This window comes from Lissotriton helveticus, chromosome 8 (genome assembly GCF_964261635.1).
Source record: "Lissotriton helveticus chromosome 8, aLisHel1.1, whole genome shotgun sequence".
Lineage (NCBI taxonomy): Eukaryota > Metazoa > Chordata > Amphibia > Caudata > Salamandridae > Lissotriton > Lissotriton helveticus.
Genome location: NC_136069.1, coordinates 17,951,458 through 17,970,783, shown reverse-complemented (window position 1 = coordinate 17,970,783; position 19,326 = coordinate 17,951,458). Strand labels below are relative to the sequence as shown.

The 19,326-nt window shown below is 50.4% G+C and overlaps 1 protein-coding gene across 5 annotated transcripts in view; it reads left to right on the top strand.

Annotated features, from left to right (window-relative positions):
* Positions 1 to 18,295, top strand: part of LOC144772231 (cystathionine beta-synthase-like protein) — a 258,165-nt gene extending 239,870 nt beyond the window's left edge. For all 5 annotated transcript variants that reach the window (XM_078656387.1, XM_078656388.1, XM_078656384.1 and 2 more), the window contains 2 exons: positions 9,660 to 9,744; positions 15,701 to 18,295. In XM_078656387.1, the coding sequence (XP_078512513.1) occupies positions 9,660 to 9,744; positions 15,701 to 15,834 (219 nt within the window). In that variant the 3' untranslated portion in view covers positions 15,835 to 18,295. The remainder of the gene's footprint in view (positions 1 to 9,659; positions 9,745 to 15,700) is intronic.
* Positions 18,296 to 19,326: the final 1,031 nt, after the last annotated feature.

The window sequence follows — 19,326 nt, the reverse complement described above, 5'->3', positions numbered from 1 at the left end:
GGTGGAGCAGTGAATTATCAAATTCTCTGGAGCAGTCTGCAGAAATCCTGAGCTCCTGACCTGCTTTCCCAGCGGTGCCTCTGTAGGTTGCCCCGTTCAGGCTGTGAGGTGGGCGCGTTTTGGCCTCAGTACACAGTATGCATAGACTGTTGTCGGGCTGCTGGTTTAAGAGCACACACAGAGGGATCCCTAAAAAATATAGTGAAGATGACCTTCTCCAAACTTTTTCCTCTGCCTTTCGCTTAAGTACAAATTTCAATTTTCATCCCACATATGAGTTTTGTTTGTAGCTTCATCTCCCTGCTTCTTAACACCCCCTCCATTCTGTCACCCTGACCCTTGACCTCTCAGACCCTTTGTGCTACTTTCAGGTGAGTGTGCAGTGTTGTGGAGTCTTTCTTCCATTCTGTGGCAGCCCCTCTGCAGTGTCGCTGCTCCGCATGTGCCACAAAGAACAGCTGCCTGTTGTAAAACAGTAATCTGTTTTTAAATTAAAAAATGAATGGGCATTACAGTACCGCGTACAGCGTAGTGTGCATTCCTTCCCATATACACAATAGAAGCCATCATAGTAAACAGGACACTCCGCACCTCCTGCGTAATAGGGAATAGATATGAACCCACCTTGCAATCTGTCGTGCTCTGCCCTGCAAAAGCCTCTGTCTGATAAAACAAATGCTGGTTCTAGTTGTTGTCTTCAACATGGCGTTTGGTCAGAATAATATGCTTGAATGTTATTATCCATGAAAATGTATCCTTGCTTAAGAACTTACTTTAAAACATGTTTGTCAATATAAAAAAAGAAGTCACTGTTGTTTCCAAAGTGGTGTGGTGTGATTGCCTACCGCCTCCACTACAGCCTTACAACAGTCTCCCTTCTACTACACTACTGACACACATCAGCCCTACAGCCTGTTTCTACTGACCGGCATCAGCCCTACAGCTCGTTTCTACTGACCGGCATCAGCCCTACAGCCCGTTTCTACTGACCGGCATCAGCCCTACAGCCCGTTTCTACTGACCGGCATCATCCCTGTAGCCCGTTTCTACTGACCGGCATGAGCCCTACAGCCCGTTTCTACTGACCGGCATGAGCCCTACAGCCCGTTTCTACTGACCGGCATCAGCCCTACAGCCCGTTTCTACTGACCGGCATCAGCCCTACAGCCCGTTTCTAGTGACCGGCATCAGCCCTACAGCTCGTTTCTACTGACGGCATCAGCCCTACAGCCCGTTTCTACTGACCGGCATCAGCCCTACAGCCCGTTTCTACTGACCGGCATCAGCCCTACAGCCCGTTTCTACTGACCGGCATCAGCCCTACAGCTCGTTTCTACTGACCGGCATCAGCCCTACAGCCCGTTTCTACTGACCGGCATCAGCCCTACAGCCCGTTTCTACTGACCGGCATCATCCCTACAGCCCGTTTCTACTGACCGGCATCAGCCCTACAGCCCGTTTCTACTGACCGGCATCAGCCCTACAGCTCTTTTCTACTGACCGGCATCAGCCCTACAGCTCGTTTCTACTGACCGGCATCATCCCTACAGCCCGTTTCTACTGACCGGCATCAGCCCTACAGCCCGTTTCTACTGACCGGCATCATCCCTACAGCCCGTTTCTAGTGACCGGCATCAGCCCTACAGCCCGTTTCTACTGACCGGCATCAGCCCTACAGCTCGTTTCTACTGACCGGCATCATCCCTACAGCCCGTTTCTACTGACCGGCATCAGCCCTACAGCTCGTTTCTACTGACCGGCATCAGCCCTACAGCTCGTTTCTACTGACCGGCATCATCCCTACAGCCCGTTTCTACTGACCGGCATCATCCCTACAGCCCGTTTCTACTGACCGGCATCAGCCCTACAGCCCGTTTCTACTGACCGGCATCAGCCCTACAGCCCGTTTCTACTGACCGGCATCATCCCTACAGCCCGTTTCTACTGACCGGCATCAGCCCTACAGCCCGTTTCTACTGACCGGCATCAGCCCTACAGCCCGTTTCTACTGACCGGCATCAGCCCTACAGCCCGTTTCTACTGACCGGCATCAGCCCTACAGCCCGTTTCTACTGACCGGCATCAGCCCTACAGCCCGTTTCTACTGACCGGCATCAGCCCTACAGCCCGTTTCTAATGACCGGCATCCGCCCTACAGCCCGTTTCTAGTGACCGGCATCAGCCCTACAGCTCGTTTCTACTGACCGGCATCAGCCCTACAGCCCGTTTCTACTGACCGGCATCAGCCCTACAGCCCGTTTCTAGTGACCGGCATCATCCCTACAGCCCGTTTCTAGTGACCGGCATCAGCCCTACAGCCGGTTTCTACTGACCGGCATCATCCCTACAGCTCGTTTCTACTGACCGGCATCAGCCCTACAGCTCGTTTCTACTGACCGGCATCATCCCTACAGCCCATTTCTAGTGACCGGCATCAGCCCTATAGCCCGTTTCTACTGACCGGCATCAGCCCTACAGCCCGTTTCTACTGACCGGCATCAGCCCTACAGCTCGTTTCTACTGTCCGGCATCATCCCTACAGCCCGTTTCTACTGACCGGCATCAGCCCTACAGCCCGTTTCTACTGACCGGCATCATCCCTACAGCCCGTTTCTAGTGACCGGCATCAGCCCTACAGCCGGTTTCTACTGATGGCATCAGCCCTACAGCCCGTTTCTACTGACCGGCATCATCCCTACAGCCCGTTTCTACTGACCGGCATCAGCCCTACAGCCCGTTTCTACTGACCGGCATCATCCCTACAGCCCATTTCTACTGACCGGCATCAGCCCTACAGCTCGTTTCTACTGACGGCATCAGCCCTACAGCCCGTTTCTAGTGACCGGCATCAGCCCTACAGCTCGTTTCTACTGACCGGCATCATCCCTACAGCCCGTTTCTACTGACCGGCATCAGCCCTACAGCCCGTTTCTACTGACCGGCATCATCCCTACAGCCCGTTTCTAGTGACCGGCATCAGCCCTACAGCCCGTTTCTACTGACCGGCATCAGCCCTACAGCCGGTTTCTACTGACCGGCATCATCCCTACAGCCCGTTTCTACTGACAGGCATCAGCCCTACAGCCCATTTCTAGTGACAGGCATCAGCCCTACAGCTCGTTTCTACTGACCGGCATCATCCCTACAGCCCGTTTCTACTGACCGGCATCATCCCTACAGCCCGTTTCTACTGACCGGCATCAGCCCTACAGCCCGTTTCTACTGACCGGCATCAGCCCTACAGCCCGTTTCTACTGACCGGCATCAGCCCTACAGCCCGTTTCTACTGACCGGCATCAGCCCTACAGCTCGTTTCTACTGACCGGCATCATCCCTACAGCCCGTTTCTACTGACCGGCATCAGCCCTACAGCCCGTTTCTACTGACCGGCATCAGCCCTACAGCTCGTTTCTACTGACCGGCATCAGCCCTACAGCTCGTTTCTACTGACCGGCATCATCCCTACAGCCCGTTTCTACTGACCGGCATCAGCCCTACAGCTCGTTTCTACTGACCGGCATCATTCCTACAGCCCGTTTCTACTGACCGGCATCAGCCCTACAGCTCGTTTCTACTGACCGGCATCAGCCCTACAGCTCGTTTCTACTGACCGGCATCATCCCTACAGCCCGTTTCTACTGACCGGCATCATCCCTACAGCCCGTTTCTACTGACCGGCATCATCCCTACAGCCCGTTTCTACTGATCGGCATCAGCCCTACAGCCCGTTTCTACTGACCGGCATCAGCCCTACAGCCCGTTTCTACTGACCGGCATCAGCCCTACAGCCTGTTTCTACTGACCGGCAGCAGCCCTACAGCCCGTTTCTACTGACCGGCATCAGCCCTACAGCCCGTTTCTACTGACCGGCATCAGCCCTACAGCCCGTTTCTACTGACCGGCATCAGCCCTACAACCCGTTTCTACTGACCGGCATCAGCCCTACAGCCCGTTTCTAGTGACCGGCATCAGCCCTACAGCTAGTTTCTACTGACCGGCATCATCCCTACAGCCCGTTTCTAGTGACCGGCATCAGCCCTACAGCCCGTTTCTACTGACCGGCATCATCCCTACAGCCAGCCCTACAGCCCGTTTCTAGTGACCGGCATCAGCCCTACAGCCCGTTTCTACTGACCGGCATCATCCCTACAGCCAGCCCTACAGCCCGTTTCTAGTGACCGGCATCAGCCCTACAGCCCGTTTCTACTGACCGGCATCAGCCCTACAGCCCGTTTCTACTGACCGGCATCAGCCCTACAGCTCGTTTCTAGTGACCGGCATCAGCCCTACAGCCCGTTTCTACTGACCGGCATCTGTAGTGTCTGCTGGCCGCTGACCACGCTGGGGGGTTGACATCATGAGACTCCACATATCGACCAGGCTGCCTCAACGAATGCGAGGCTGCTCTGTGTGTTTTGCGCTTTACTTTAATGCTTACTCATGTCCAGTATTCTGGGGGATTTGTAGCTCGTGTTGGCATTCGTTTGTAGCTTCTCAGATGTCCACCGGTCGTAAGATCCATCATTCATGGGAGTGAGCTTCCTCCATCTTGTGTTGTCATTCTCCAGTTTGACATTTTCATTTTGGAACATTAACCTTGTGTGTCCAGGCTAGCTGTGGTTACTGCTCTGCTCTCTCTTAGGATGATGGGTTAAGATCTGACACTACACCTCACTTTCTTGCAAACACCACTTTGGGTTTATGAAGGCTCTGCCTTGAAGCCTTGATTCTATTGCACAGTGTAGCATCACTGTCACCATAAACCGTGTGGTCATAGCATGTGTGACTGTAGGTCAGATGCTTGCCATGCTCCTACCATCTAGTGTTGGGCTCAGACGTTTGCAGCAACTTTTTGGTCACAGAAGTCTTTCAAGTCAGGTGTGCTGTGACGCCTCCTATTAGTATATATCATGCATGGGCACTGACTCCATGTTGGTTTGTGTTTTGTCCGCCATCGAGTTCAGACGTGCATCGAGTGGGCTCCGAGGTTGTTTTGTTCCTAGCACGTTAATCATCTTCCATCCCTCTTCATATGGTTCCTTAGAGTCTCACTCCTCCAAGATGAGGCCACATAGATATCCAACGCTGGGGCAGAGCACCGCTCCCAAGAGAGTCTGGCATGGAGCGCCGAGCATAGGAGTCGAGACAGAGTAAGCGATGGTCCCTGCCACCTTTGGGCTCTGGTCAGCACCCATAAATAGTTTCAGAGCCCACCAAGCCTCCAACCAAGGGCATCATTCCCCATCAACCATCAACCGTAGCCACAACAAGGGCGAGGAACACCAGAGGTCCCATTTGAAGCTGGCACCAACCCCTCCATCGGTGCTAGCTCATAAGACACAGCCGGCTGAAGTCAGCTTCACCTCTGAAAACCACCTCCGCCCTGAAATCCTCCGCTGCTCCAAAGGCAGGGAGAAAGACAAACCACCGTCGATGCCTGGCGAGCAGGACGTCGCGGTCCTATCCTGGAGCGCTTCAACAAGCACTGACATTGGACAAAAGCACCTCTTCATTCATCTGGACGCTTGCAAGATTTCCGCAAAACCACCTCAGGTGCCAGCTTCTGAGCCTAGTCCCCATATAACACCACTCTCCTTCAAAGGGGAACCTCCTTCCAGACCTCCCATCCCAGAATCAACACCCAAGATGAGTAGGGACACAGCCACTAGCTCTGTCCCCCTACCACATAGCCCACATCTATACCCACCTCTTCCATCATCTTCACCTCCCCCGTGCACCCCTCCTCCACTACCTCCCCCAGAATCACCAGAGGGGTTTCCCTTTTTGGTTTCACAGCCAGGCAGCTCCTATGGAACCTTCAACCGCTACAATGACTAGACTGACAAGGGTCCCAGCAAAAAACCCTGGTACGACTACACCGTGAATCGAGACCTGAACCATTATCCAGTCCAGGCCGCCCCTCCGGAGGGCTGCAGCTTTTCGCAAGGCTGACGCGTGTCGCTCAGGAGGAGGAGGATTTCTTGCCAGAAACACACTCCAAATCCAATGCACAGTTGAGTTTCTCGCTCTGCTTAACCCCTTCCACACTCATGACGAGCTGGGCTCGTCATGAGGTAGCCTCCTCGCACGCTCATGACGAGCCCAGCTCGTCATGAAACAATGGGAATCAACAAATCTCAGCACAGGAGGGGAATATGCTGAGCATCGATGTGGTTAGGGACAGTTTGAATCGGACCCTGAGCATTTCAAGGAGACTGTCCAGGCTAGAGTAGGCACACCGAAGGCCAAGAAGACATGTAGGCCCTCTCATATAAGCCATCTCCCAGTGACCCAACTTATGTTAGGGTCAGCTTCCACCGGGCTCGCTGGTAGTACACACCTCCACCCAGGCCATCGGAGATGCTCCTCCGTCAGATAAGGACGGCAAGAAGATCGAGGCAGTGAGCAAGAGGCTGGCAGGAGAAGGAGTCACTCATTGGCGGATAACCAGGCTGGTGCCTCTCCTGCACACCGCGACGGGGCACAATGGGAAGAGAAAGAGGAGCCCCTGAAGCACCTCCTGGAGCAGCGAAAGAATTGTGGGGAAGACCTCGTACCCTCCGCACAAGATCCTCTCGCATGCCCCCATTCGCTGCAGACACAGCCTCCAGGGGCTTTAACACTAGTGTCATCCTTAGGCGCCATGCTTGCCTCCTTCTCTCCGGGTTGAAGTCCAAGGTCTAGCAGCCCCCTTTCGCAGCAGGGGCTGAGGCTGAGGCTGATAGTTCTAAACCTAAAGAAAGCTCTGGTACTTCTGATTTCATGGCGATGAAAGCATAGACTTCACTTCTTTCTCACATACTTCTCAATGCACCCCTTATAGTCTGGGATTTCTCGCTTTAAGGCTTTTCTCAGATATTGCTGCCAAAGAACAGATCATAACACAAACCTGCGTTGATTTACTTTGTGCCAACGTATGTCTCCTGTACTTGGAGGCAATAGATATGCTTCACTGAACCCTTTCTGCTGTTCTCTCCTCAAAGATCCACTGAGTTCAGCCCAGAACTCTTCGACTTCCAACAGATAGGACTGGCTGTCCGCCTACTGGTCAGTGCTCCTCCACGGGCACAAAGTACTTCTAAGTAGATTTACTCAGAATGTCTTCTGTAAAAAGGGTTGTAAGTTCCCACTGCCTGTTACCGAATACATACATATTCTGAGAACTGACCCAAGTACTAATAAGTCAGTTCACAAAAGACTGAAGCGGACTTAGTTGTAATTAGACCTACCTCATGAATGGTAATGAGGAAGTCGCAAACAGCGACCCACTACGATTCTCTGCCATCAGAGTGTTGGTGGCCTGCTGTGGTCAGAAGAGCCACATGTCTGTGATAGCTTTTAAATAAAGCAATATTTTTTTTAAATGCAGCTCGTTTTCTTTAAAGGAACAAAGGAGGAGTTAAAAAAAAATCTTCGACTTTTTTAGTAGTAATCAGTGGTCACACAGACCACCGCCTGCTCCTAGAAAACATTTTGTTCAACATTCGTAAAGGGCAGGGGGTCTGTTAGGAATGGGTTATCGTATTCTATGAATTGTCAGTAAATAATGACATTTTTGCGACCGGTTTTCGGTTGCAGGACACTAATACACTAATACATTACATAAAGAATCTGTATTTGGAACGGATGCCCTAAACACACACCTTCCAAATACCGCTTTGGTGTGGTTTTCTAAACCCATTTAACGATTCAGAAAACCCTTTCAAGATTGTTAAATGGACTTAGTATTTTACAAGTGGGTTTTAGCATTTGCAATCGCTGCGATTCATTGAATCTTTCTACGGGAGTCCGCTGGCAGCAAAAACAAGAAGCAGACCTCACTGCTTCTGGGCACTACACCAGGAGACGAAGAGACCGATTCTGGGTGCTTTCTTCGCTCCGGCGGGGGCTCAGGCAAGCAGAGCCCCCCAAGTATTCATAGTGTTACTTCTCAGGTGTATTTTTGAAGCAGTGAGTTGTCTGCTGGCTCCATGCGGCCACCAGAGTGGACACCAGCACCTAGGACGTTGTTTTGTGCCTGCATTATTGCATGCCAGACATGATACTGCCGGCTGGTTTAACTGCAGCCTGTCGTTTGATGGCCTTCGAAGGGACAGCTTGTGCCTCCAGGTCTCACTTCAAGCCACTTGTTTTACAAAGTATTTGAAGTGGACTAGACATGCCACGCACGCAGGCCGGCTTCACACAGGCCATCGTTTGTGTTACCTGTGTGCTTTCAGTCGAATGAAGGAGGTACCCATGGAACACAAGGGTCGGTTAAAAGACACAAACCACAGCCTCGGTTGAGATGCAGAAAGAGATGCTAAGAGGCAGATTTCCTGGGGAGAGACAGAAGAGGGCGACAGGCACTACAGCAGAAGATTCTTGATTTTTATCAAAGACATGTTGTATGCTTTGGGGCATTGATAAACCATTGATTACCCAGTTTGGCAATCAGCAGTCTGACCGTCTCTGACTGCCAGTGCAAGAGATTCCAAAGAGGACAGACCCTCTGGCTAGACTGGTGTTTAGATTTTGGAGTTGGGGCTCTGTCTCTACACAAGAGCCTGTTGCTGGTTGCCTAAATCATGAGTCGGATCTGTGTGGTGGTGTCAGAAGGGCTGTATTGTGATCTCTTTTGTAAGATAGGCTGTGAAATTCCTGCCCATAGGAACCTTGCACTCCATGCTTTGAATCTGTGCTCTGCCCCAGTCAAACCCTGTCATAAAAGGAGACGGACACTATCTGTCCCTCGACCCATATCTGCGGAATCAACTACCCCTGTTTGTGGGAGAAGCCTCTTCACCGCGTGGCGTTCACAAGGCTGTAGAAAGATGTGTAGTTGCTGCTTGATAAGTTTGATGGCTGGTTTGGATTTTTTATGGTGTTTAATTTACCTGCTTGGAGCATCAGTCATTCATTTGAATTGTAATGTTCGCTTCACCAGTGCTGATTAATAATTAACGGTTGAGATCTACATTATTCAGAGATCAATGTCTTGTTCAAGACCAGGGGTGTAAGCAAACTTGCATGTAGAGAACCGGGTTCCATGCACCTGCGGCACACTGTTGTACATACTCAACCTGTTGGGTGCAGTAGTTGCAAACTACAGTGTTTGGACATATCTTGCCATTTCACTAAAGAAGTCATCTGGTGAAGATGGCATTATAGGCGCTCCCCACAAGACACCGTAAAGCCTAGCCTTGAGCCAGTGTAGACCCATGTCACTCAACGACCATCTCCAGCTCTACCGGGGGACAAGCACCCAGTAAGCATTGTCTCTTTCACCTCTGAGCTCCAGCAATACCACCCGATCACATGTTCATGGGTCATTGCTTGCAGGGTGCCACAGGGGATAAACCGACCTGGAGGAGAGGGTACAGTGCCTGCACAGTCGCTTGGGTCGTTCGAGTCATGCAAGCCACTTTGTTTCCTTTTCTTTCTGTCAGAACGCATGCAACGTCCTGTGCAGAATGCAGAGGTCCGTGGTCTTTTAATTTCAGTACCAGGCTCAAGGTCACCCTTATAAATGGGGCCTCCCCCTTAGAGCCAGTGTATGGTCTGTACCACCTGCAGCCCTCTTAAATGAAACATCTTTAGGCTGAAGTTCATGATTGGGATGTAGGGATGTTCAAAGTGTGTACTGTTATTCATTTCTGTTTCTTGTGTGCTTCTTTTAGGTTCGATTGAACGACGACCTGGGCAAGCTCTCACGCATCCTGGAGACGGACCACTTTGCGCTGGTCGTGCACGAGCAGATCCAGTGTAAGCTGAAACTTGAAGTGGATGTTGGGCTGAACACTTTGTTGACTGGTGGTTGTCGTCAATACACGGTTACACATGCAAAGAATAGAAAGGAACATTCCCAAGTCTCTGCTTCAGATGATGGAGAAAAGTACAGAGGGTTGAGCATTGCAGAGACCAGTTATTGTCAACAGCTCTAAAAATCCTGCTACATTTGATGTTGTACATTCAGGGCTTGACCTCACATTCATTGGACAGCCACCCGTACTGCTCCAAGTTCTGCAGAAAGTTAGGTTTATCTGAACATATCTTTTGCCAAGCTCAGCAGAAAGTTAGATTTACCAGAGCATATCTTTTGACCCTGGAAAACAAGGCAGCTTTGTTTCTTTTAAAGCTCTATAATCCGGTGTGCTTGTGTTGACCCGTTGTTTCTTTTAAAGTTCTTTAATCCGGTGTGCTTATGTTGACCCGTTTTCTTTTAAAGCTCTATAATCCGGTGTGCTTGTGGTGCGCCGTTGTTTCCTTTAAAGCTCTATAATCCGGTGTGCTTGTGTTGACCCGTTGTTTCTTTTAAAGTTCTATAATCCGGTGTGCTTGTGGTGTGCCGTTGTTTCTTTTAAAGCTCTATAATCCGGTGTGCTTGTGTTGACCCGTTGTTTCTTTTAAAGTTCTTTAATCCGGTGTGCTTGTGTTGACCCGTTGTTTCTTTTAAAGTTCTTTAATCCGGTGTGCTTGTGTTGACCCGTTTTCTTTTAAAGCTCTATAATCCGGTGTGCTTGTGGTGCGCCGTTGTTTCCTTTAAAGCTCTATAATCCGGTGTGCTTGTGTTGACCCGTTGTTTCTTTTAAAGTTCTATAATCCGGTGTGCTTGTGGTGTGCCGTTGTTTCTTTTAAAGCTCTATAATCCGGTGTGCTTGTGTTGACCCGTTGTTTCTTTTAAAGCTCTATAATCCGGTGTGCTTGTCTTGACTCATTGTTTCTTTTAAAGCTCTATAATCCGGTGTGCTTGTGTTGACCCGTTGTTTCTTTTAAAGCTCTATAATCCGGTGTGCTTGTCTTGACTCATTGTTTCTTTTGAAGCTCTATAATCCAGTGTGCTTGTCTTGACTCATTGTTTCTTTTAAAGCTCTATAATACGGTGCGCTTGTGTAGACCTGTTGGTTCTTTTAAAGCTCTATAATCCAGTGTGTTTGTGTTGACCCGTTGTTTCTTTTCAAGCTCTATAATCCGGTGTGCTTGTGTTGACCCGTTGTTTCTTTTCAAGCTCTATAATCCGGTGTGCTTGTGTTGACCCGTTGGTTCTTATAAAGCTCTATAATCCGGTGTGCTTGTGTTGACCCGTTGTTTCTTTTCAAGCTCTATAATCCGGTGTGCTTGTGTTGACCCGTTGTTTCTTTTAAAGCTCTATAATCCGGTGTGCTTGTGTTGACCCGTTGTTTCTTTTAAAGCTCTATAATCCAGTGTGTTTGTGTTGACCCTTTGTTCACTTCTATGGCTTCTTGGAGCTGAAGTTACTGCTTTGGTTCCTTATATCATATTGTAGAGACCAGTGTTTAGTTTTTCTCCGCGCAGTAGCCATTCATTACCCTGGTGATCCAAGGGAGAGCTGATAAAAACCTACGATGAAAACAAGCTGCATCCCAGGCGTATTTTCGAGAAGGCATCCGCAGTGTGAGTAAATAAGCCGAGTTGCATTGGTGACTAGAGCGCAGTGACCTTATTCAGTAGAAGCGGTGGCCTGGTTCAGTCAAAGGATCCCTCGGTGCAATGCCTGATGTCATAACGTCTACCCATTTGATGCATCAGTGAGAAGACGATGCTGGTTTCGGGTACATTGATGGAGAGCGCCATGTTGGAGCTTTCTGAACTTTTTTAACCTTCGATGGATCAGCCACATGCATACATGAGGCGGGATTGCTGTAAGGTCCTGAATCGAGTGTCAGTACGCCAAGCCTTTTTGTAGACCAATTAGCCGGTTTGTCATTCGTAAGCAGCGTGAATAAGAGGTGTTAATATTAGGCAGCATAATAGTACATGGTTTTTTGAATACGTACGTTTTCCTGATTCCTTTTATGGATTTCAACTTTTTCCTATTTATCCTTCAAAGGAATTCTCCAAATCTCCAGCCATTCCCAGGTATTCTGCCACTTGTTTTGGGCCTGGGTCAAAGTTGTGAACATTTTCCTGGAATTTAAGCGAGAAGATATCACAGCTTTGATCAGGTTGCGCTGGAAGTCTAAAGGGAGCTGAAATCAGGTGAAATCTCTGGGATAATCTGGGGGTAAATGCGGAATTACTTCGGCAATGGGACCCGGAAGTATTGGTTCCCTCTGTACGTTTCTGATTTCTAGGGTACCTTCAGGTCCCTTCGTGTAATGTCCCAGATACTCCTGCCCTCCAGAGTTACTATTGCCCCAAGTATCAGTAATCCTGAGGGGCAAAGTTTACCAGCATAGTTAATGGGCCACTCTTCCTGAGGGCTTCCTGGGTGGAAAGCATGGTAAATTGTTGTAGTCCAGCTAATAAAAAATGATGGATTTTCTCAGAGTTTCGCAAAGCCGGGACATTGGACTGAAGACGGAAGGGTTAGAAAGCTCTTTGGTGACTCCAAATACTTATTTGACAGTTTTTTTTTAAGCTGCCCGACATTTGTTATGCTTTCCAATCAGAGCTTCTGTGAGCACCTTTTTACATTTTTCTGAGATCTTAGTAATATTTTCCTGTTTTTTCTAACATACTAGAATTGTTGTGCCAAAGGTATGGGAATGATTCCTATATTTAGTTGATTTCAAGGGAGCAAAGGAGAGCTACAGATACCGGATTCATAATTCGGATTATTCATTCTAGGATCATCTGTTGTTTCCATGGTTACGGTGGTAGAAGACATTTGTAGGGGAGACCTAAGACCAGGATCAATAGAAGACTTTTTTGGTAGTACCGTATAGTACCTTATGAATTTGGATTTTCTTATTAACTCCTCTGAATGCACAACTTCAAAATTGCTGCGTGTCCTACTAAAATCAAGGACAGTGTTACTGTGAATTGTTTTATTTTTTATTTTGAACAGCTTAAGTAAAAATAACCCCGCACCTTAACACTCCTCAAACACGTTTCCACCAGTGACCACCTTTACCCAAATCTTTAATCCTTGTACCCCAAGATCTTAACTGTATACCTTCAACCCCAATCCATACTATGTATCCTCTTACCCTTTAACCCTTCACTGCTTTCACGCTGCACTTATGTTAGTAAGTCTTAGGGAAGTATTCCTTTTCTAAGTGTTTATTTTTTTGGAATTAATGATCGGAAAGGGTTCAGACCTACAGGTTTCCAGATTGACTTGTGATCGCATGCTGGAAACCCACAACGCGTCATCACACAGACTCCACCTTAGAATATGATTTCCCCCCGGGATCAGGTATGTCTGCTTCTGCGTGTGAAGTTAAGGATGGCTTAGTAGAGCAAGCTGCCTGTGAGTTCATAGGGGAGGTGAGTGCTGCCTGTGAGTCCATAGGGGAGGTGGGTCCTGCCTGTGAGTCCATAGGGGAGGCGAGTGCTGCCTGTGAGGGCGTAGGGGAGGCGAGTGCTGCCTGTGAGTCCGTAGGGGAGGTGAGTGCTGCCTGTGAGGCCGTAGGGGAGGCGAGTGCTGCCTGTGAGTCAATAGGGGAGGTGAGTGCGTCCTGTGAGTTCATAGGGGAGGCGAGTGCTGCCTCTGAGGCGGTAGGGGAGGCGAGTGCTGCCTGTGAGTCCATAGGGAAGGTGAGTGCTGCCTCTGAGGCCGTAGGGGAGGCGAGTGCTGCCTGTGAGTCCATAGGGGAGGCGAGTGCTGCCTGTGAGTCCATAAGGGAGACGAGTGCTGCCTGTGAGTCCATAAGGGAGACGAGTGCTGCCTGTGAGTCCATAAGGGAGGCGAGTGCTGCCTGTGAGTCCACAGGAGAGGCGAGTGCTGCCTGTGAGTCCATAGGGTAGGCGAGTGCTGCCTGTGAGTCCATAGGGGAGGTGAGTGCTGCCTGTGAGGCCGTAGGGGAGGAGAGTGCTGCCTGTGAGTCCATAGGGGAGGCGAGTGCTGCCTGAGAGTCCAGAGTCTATGGGGAAGGTGGGTGCTGCCTGTGAGTCCATAGGGGAGGCGGGAGCTGCCTGTGAGTCTGTAGGGAAGACGAGTGCTACCTGTGAGTCCATAGGGGAGGCAATTGCTGCCTGTGAGCCCATAGGGGAGGTGAGTGCTACCTGTGAGTCCATACGGGAGGCAGGTGCTGCCTGTGAGTCCATACGGGAGGCAGGTGCTGCCTGTGAGTCCACGGGGGAGGCGGGTGCTGCCTGTGAGTCCATAGGGTAGGCGAGTGCTGCCTGTAAGTCCATAGGGGAGGTGAGTGCTTACTGTGAGTCCATAGGGGAGGCGAGTGCTGCCTGTGAGTCCATAGGGAAGGCGAGTGCTACTTGTGAGTCCATAGGGGAGGCGAGTGCTGCCTGTGAGGCCGTAGGGGAGGCGAGTGCTGCCTGTGAGGCTATAGGGGAGGCGAGTGCTGCCTGTGAGCCAATAGGGGACGCAAGTGCTGCCTGTGAGTCTATAGAGGAGGCGAGTGCTGCCTGTGAGTCCATAGGATAGGCGTGTGCTGCCTGTGAGTCCATAGGGGAAGCAAGTGCTGCCTGTGAGTCAATAGGGGAGGCGGGTGCTGCCTGTGAGTCAATCCGGAAGGCGAGTGCTGCCTGTAAATCCATAGAGTTGGTGAGTGCTGCCTGTGAGTCCATAGGGGTGGCGGGTGCTCCCTGTGAGTCCATAGGGGAGGTGGGTGCTGCCTGTGAGTCCAAAGGGGAGGCAGGTGCTGCCTGTGAGTCCACAGGGGAGGTGGGTGCTGCCTGTGAGTCCATGGGGGAGGTGAGTGCGTCCTGTAAGTCCATATGGAGGTGAGTGCTGCCTGTGAGTCCGTAGGGAGGTGAGTGCTGCCTGTGAGTCCGTAGGGGAGGCGGGTGCTGCCTATGAGTCCGTAGGGGAGGCGAGTGCTGCCTGTGAGTCCGTAGGGGAGGCGGGTGCTGCCTGTGAGTCCGTAGGGGAGGCGGGTGCTGCCCGTGAGTCCGTAGGGGAGGCGGGTGCTGCCCGTGAGTCCACAGAGGAGGCGGGTGCTGCCCATGAGTCCACGGGGGAGGCGGGTGCTGCCTGTGAGTCCATAGGGGAGGTGAGTGCTGCCTGTGACTCCATAGGGGAGGTGAGGGCTGCCTGTGAGTCCATATGGGAGGTGAGTGCTGCCTGCGAGGCCGTAGGGGAGGCGGGTGCTGCCCGTGAGTCCGTAGGGGAGGCGGGTGCTGCCCGTGAGTCCACAGAGGAGGCGGGTGCTGCCCATGAGTCCACGGGGGAGGCGGGTGCTGCCTGTGAGTCCATAGGGGAGGTGAGTGCTGCCTGTGACTCCATAGGGGAGGTGAGGGCTGCCTGTGAGTCCATATGGGAGGTGAGTGCTGCCTGCGAGGCCGTAGGGGAGGTGAGTGCTGCCTGTGAATATACAAGCTAATAAGCGGCATGCTGTTGGATGATGGTAAGTGAGAAGTGAGCGGAACAAGCATTGGTGGGCAGGTTGAGACGAGGACCTTGATGGGCAGTGTGAGGAGCTTGGCAGCTAGCAGGAGTACCCCTTCTAACAGTGGTGGACTGTAGGAGGTTTGAGGGGCAGGCTTCAGAAGACCCTTCTCGACTGGAGCCATGGGAGGCTGTAGCAATCGGATGCCTCCTTTTATGAATATCATTGATAGCTTAGTGTTCGGTTACCATTGAATCTGGCAGGACTGCACACACAACACTGGAGTGTAGTGCGCCGTCGCGCGGAGCTCACCGCCATCTGCCCCAGTCACTGAGCGATGCTCTTTGTTGGATGACTTAGGCAGGAAGTCGCTGTTCCGCTACATATTGTCGTTCCTTGGTCAGGGATGTCGCAGGGTCTGTTAGTTTGGGAAATCTCACTTTCCTCTCTATTCTCTCCACCCTCAGACCACAGCGACGGCGCTTCCAATCAGAAGCAGATGGTGTTTGGTGTTGTGACGGCCATTGACCTCCTCAACTTTGTGACTGCGCGGGAGCAAAACAAGAAGCTGCGGGAGAGGTGGCCCTCCGTTTCTGCATAAGATGGCGGCAAGAGTCAAAATGGCCGCCGGAGCCGGAAGGACGCCTCAGGCAGGAGCTGCATTGTGCACCGCCAGGAGGATGCTCTCATGTTCAACCTTCGACCATTTCATTTTTCTGTAGAGTCTGTTACGAACCTGTGCTTTTCCTAGAAGCATCTTTTAATCTGGACTGTTACAAATCATCATTTGCAAAGATGTGACGGCACAGCCTGTGCGTACAGACCTTGAGTGGTCCTGTCGCCGTCCGTCTCTTGCTGGTGAAGGTGGCTGCTCTGGTGTACATCTGGAGGAAAGCAAGTGATTTGGGGATTATTGTGTTTTATTGTCTACTGCATCCATTTAGAAAGTGTAAAGATCGCCTTCGGACCTCTGGCCACTCTGGCTTCAGCAGAGTACCCGGGGATCTGCATGTCTCGTACTTTTGCTATGGGAGTGCGACAGTGGTTACTTACAAGCGGCGTGACACGTGTTCATGTCGAACACGTCTGTGGCCTCCCCTAGGTGTGTCACCTGCACTGTTGGAGGTGACACAGCAGAAGTCTAGGCTGGGGCTTGAACCATGTGTTGTGGTGCAGCATTGACACTTTTGTCAGCTCACAGTGCCACAAGTGACATAGTGTCCTGAAGTATTTAAGGGACTTGGACCGAGTCTAAACTGGTGTCTGATTTTAACCTTTACTGTAATCGCTCCCAGCCTCTGGCGCTTGGCTGGGTTTAACTAGAACTACAACAGAGGGTCAGTAAGCCTTGGCACACAGGTTTGCTAAACCAAATTCTGCTGTCTCCAAGGAGAAAATCCAACCGTAAATTAAAATAATTTTTAAATAGTTTGTAATAAGTGGTCTGAGAGGCCTCTTCCGCTACTGTGCATTTTAACCCCTGCTGCCTTTTTGTTTGTTTTTACTTTCTGGCTCTCACCCCTGCCATGAGGCCTTTTCTCTTCCCCAGAGGCTGCCTGCCACTGGCTCTCACCTTCTATGAAGCTTCCCTTCTCTTCTGACTTTCATAATTTCTTCTTGCTTTTTGGCTCCCACCTTTTTTTCTGCTCTCTGCCACTTTACTTACCATGAGGGCCACTTCTTCTGATCTTCATGTGGGCCGCCTTCTCTGATTCTTGCTTATGTCCTCTCTCATTTCCCTTTGGTAGTCACATTCCCGATGAATACATTAATTTTTCTTCCTCTTCAGCTGTTCTCCCTACCCAGAGACCTTTCCTTCTTCTGTCACACTTGCTGTGCACCTCACACTGCTTTACTCTTTTCCTTAAACTTAACTTGTTATCTCTGTTTCTGACTATGGCTTCTTGTCCTCTGACTGTCACATGCAACCCTATTGTGCATTTTACCCTTTCCTTTTTTTCTGCCTCAGCTCATTTTCCTATGAAGCATTTCTTTTTCCCCTCTGACTGATTCCTATTCACCGCAAATGTCCCTCTGCCTTTCCCCCTAACAGCTACACTGTCCTGAGGCCTTTCTCTCCATCTCATGTGGCACCTTTGTCTTCCTCTAGCTTCTACCATGACTTCATTTCTTCCATTTTCACCTTGTCAATTGACCTTCTTACTACTCCTGTTTTCACCTCCTTCCCTGCCCCAGCGCCTCTCTCCCAGATCTGAGGATTTTAAACTCCCAAATGCCTCTTGCTCCACTCTGAAGCTAATTTGCTTGCTTCTGCTGCCCCCGGCCTACCAGACCTTTTCACTCTTGCCCTCTCTCTTTACATCTCTGACTCTCTCTCTATACATCTCTGACTCTCTCTCTTTACATCTCTGCCTCTCTCTCTCTTTACATCTCTGACTCTCGCTTTACATCTCTGACTCTCTATCTTTACATCTCTGACTCTCTCTCTTTACATCTCTGACTGTCTCATGTGAGGGCTTCCTCCTCCCACCTCGCACCTCTGATTCTGATTTTACCCTATAAGGCCCATCGCGGTACTATTCTGACCGGTGCTGTTTTCTTCTTTCCTCCTCCTGTGGTACTGGAGGTGTGCTTCCCTCATGTGCTCATGTTCTAGACCCATGTCCTACAACAACAAGCATTGGCACTTGTGGCTGCTCGCCTTACTCTGTAGAATGGCCTCAGGCTGCCGATGCGCTGAATGTAATCCTGCTCTTAGGGGTGTTTGTTATTTAATTGTCTTGTGGTTCCACCACTATCTTCCTGCTGCACTTGAGGTCTTCTGACATTCTTGAATGTAAGCATGATTGGGCTCTCACTTCCCTTCTGAACTGGGAGGTGGGTGGGTAGAAACATCTGCACCCTGTTTTTTTAAAATTCCTCTTGGTGGGTGTCTTTAAGGGTGGCTGACATAATGTAGACCTGACGGTGCCTGTGTTCACTGTAGAATGAATGGAAGATGTAAGTGACAAGCCTTTGCTTAGATTTGTGTGATTGCCTCTGCATTTCCTGTAGCGTGGAATCATTCTTGGTGATAAAGGTGAATAAACTTCCAAACTGTTCTCTTTGTATGACTGAGTTATCTGGGATTAGCCTGGTGAAGGATCACGGCTGCATTAGCCTGTTCTTGGACCTCCGATCTTTAGGGTCAGTGATCCACCCAGGTTTGGCGCTTGTTTGGTTATTGTGTCCTAGACCCTGAGTCTTGGGCCTCTGAAACAGACGGTCCTCCTCTATCCGAACGCCTGGTCCCATCATTGGTCCCTCACAGTGTACTAAACCACTTAGTACAGGAGGCAGCAGACTCCAGGTTTGCACTGTAGGATGCTCCTCAGAGAAGGCCTCTCGCCAGGCAGTGGTGGCATTTAATGAGACGGCACCCCTAGCATCTCCTGCACTAACTGTGTATTACTCACCCCTCTGATCACCCAGTCACCATGGACCGGTCTTATCGCAGCCCACTGTCTCTATGATGATCCCGTCTTGGCGATAACCTTGTTGCATGAGTGACCTCCTGTCCTTGGATTTGATACACAGTCATTGCCCGACGACTCTACAGTCACTACAGGGCTCTGCGGATCCCAGCACCTTCGGTGCCTTGTCCACCCCAGGCCATTGCCTCTGCCAGGTCACTTCCTCCACGGTCTCACTAAAGTTCCCTAAAGTCTAGTCTCTTCTTTTCCTGAAGCTTCCCTGTTTGTAATAAAGTCTAGTTGCTGTCACCAAGCTGCATAGCTCTATCCATCACATGTAGTGTTGAGCAATGTATCCTTCCGCGCCAAGTGCAGCATCTCCCCGTCCCCTGCAATGATTTTCATCATCACCTGGTGAGATGTTCCTCCTTCTCTTGGTTATACATTCTTCACATCCAGGCAGAATGGGATACAAGTAGGGTTATCTTTCTAATCCCATTTTGGGTTGAACCACAAATCTCTACAAGAAACACTAGAGGCACTAAGGGTTTTAAATTTAGGACAACAAAAACTCCTCACACTACAACCCACTCTCCAGGCTTCTCAAGTAGGGTTTATAACATTTAATGTAGAATAATGTGGCATATAAAGAGCGACATATCATTCAGATTGTCGCCGTA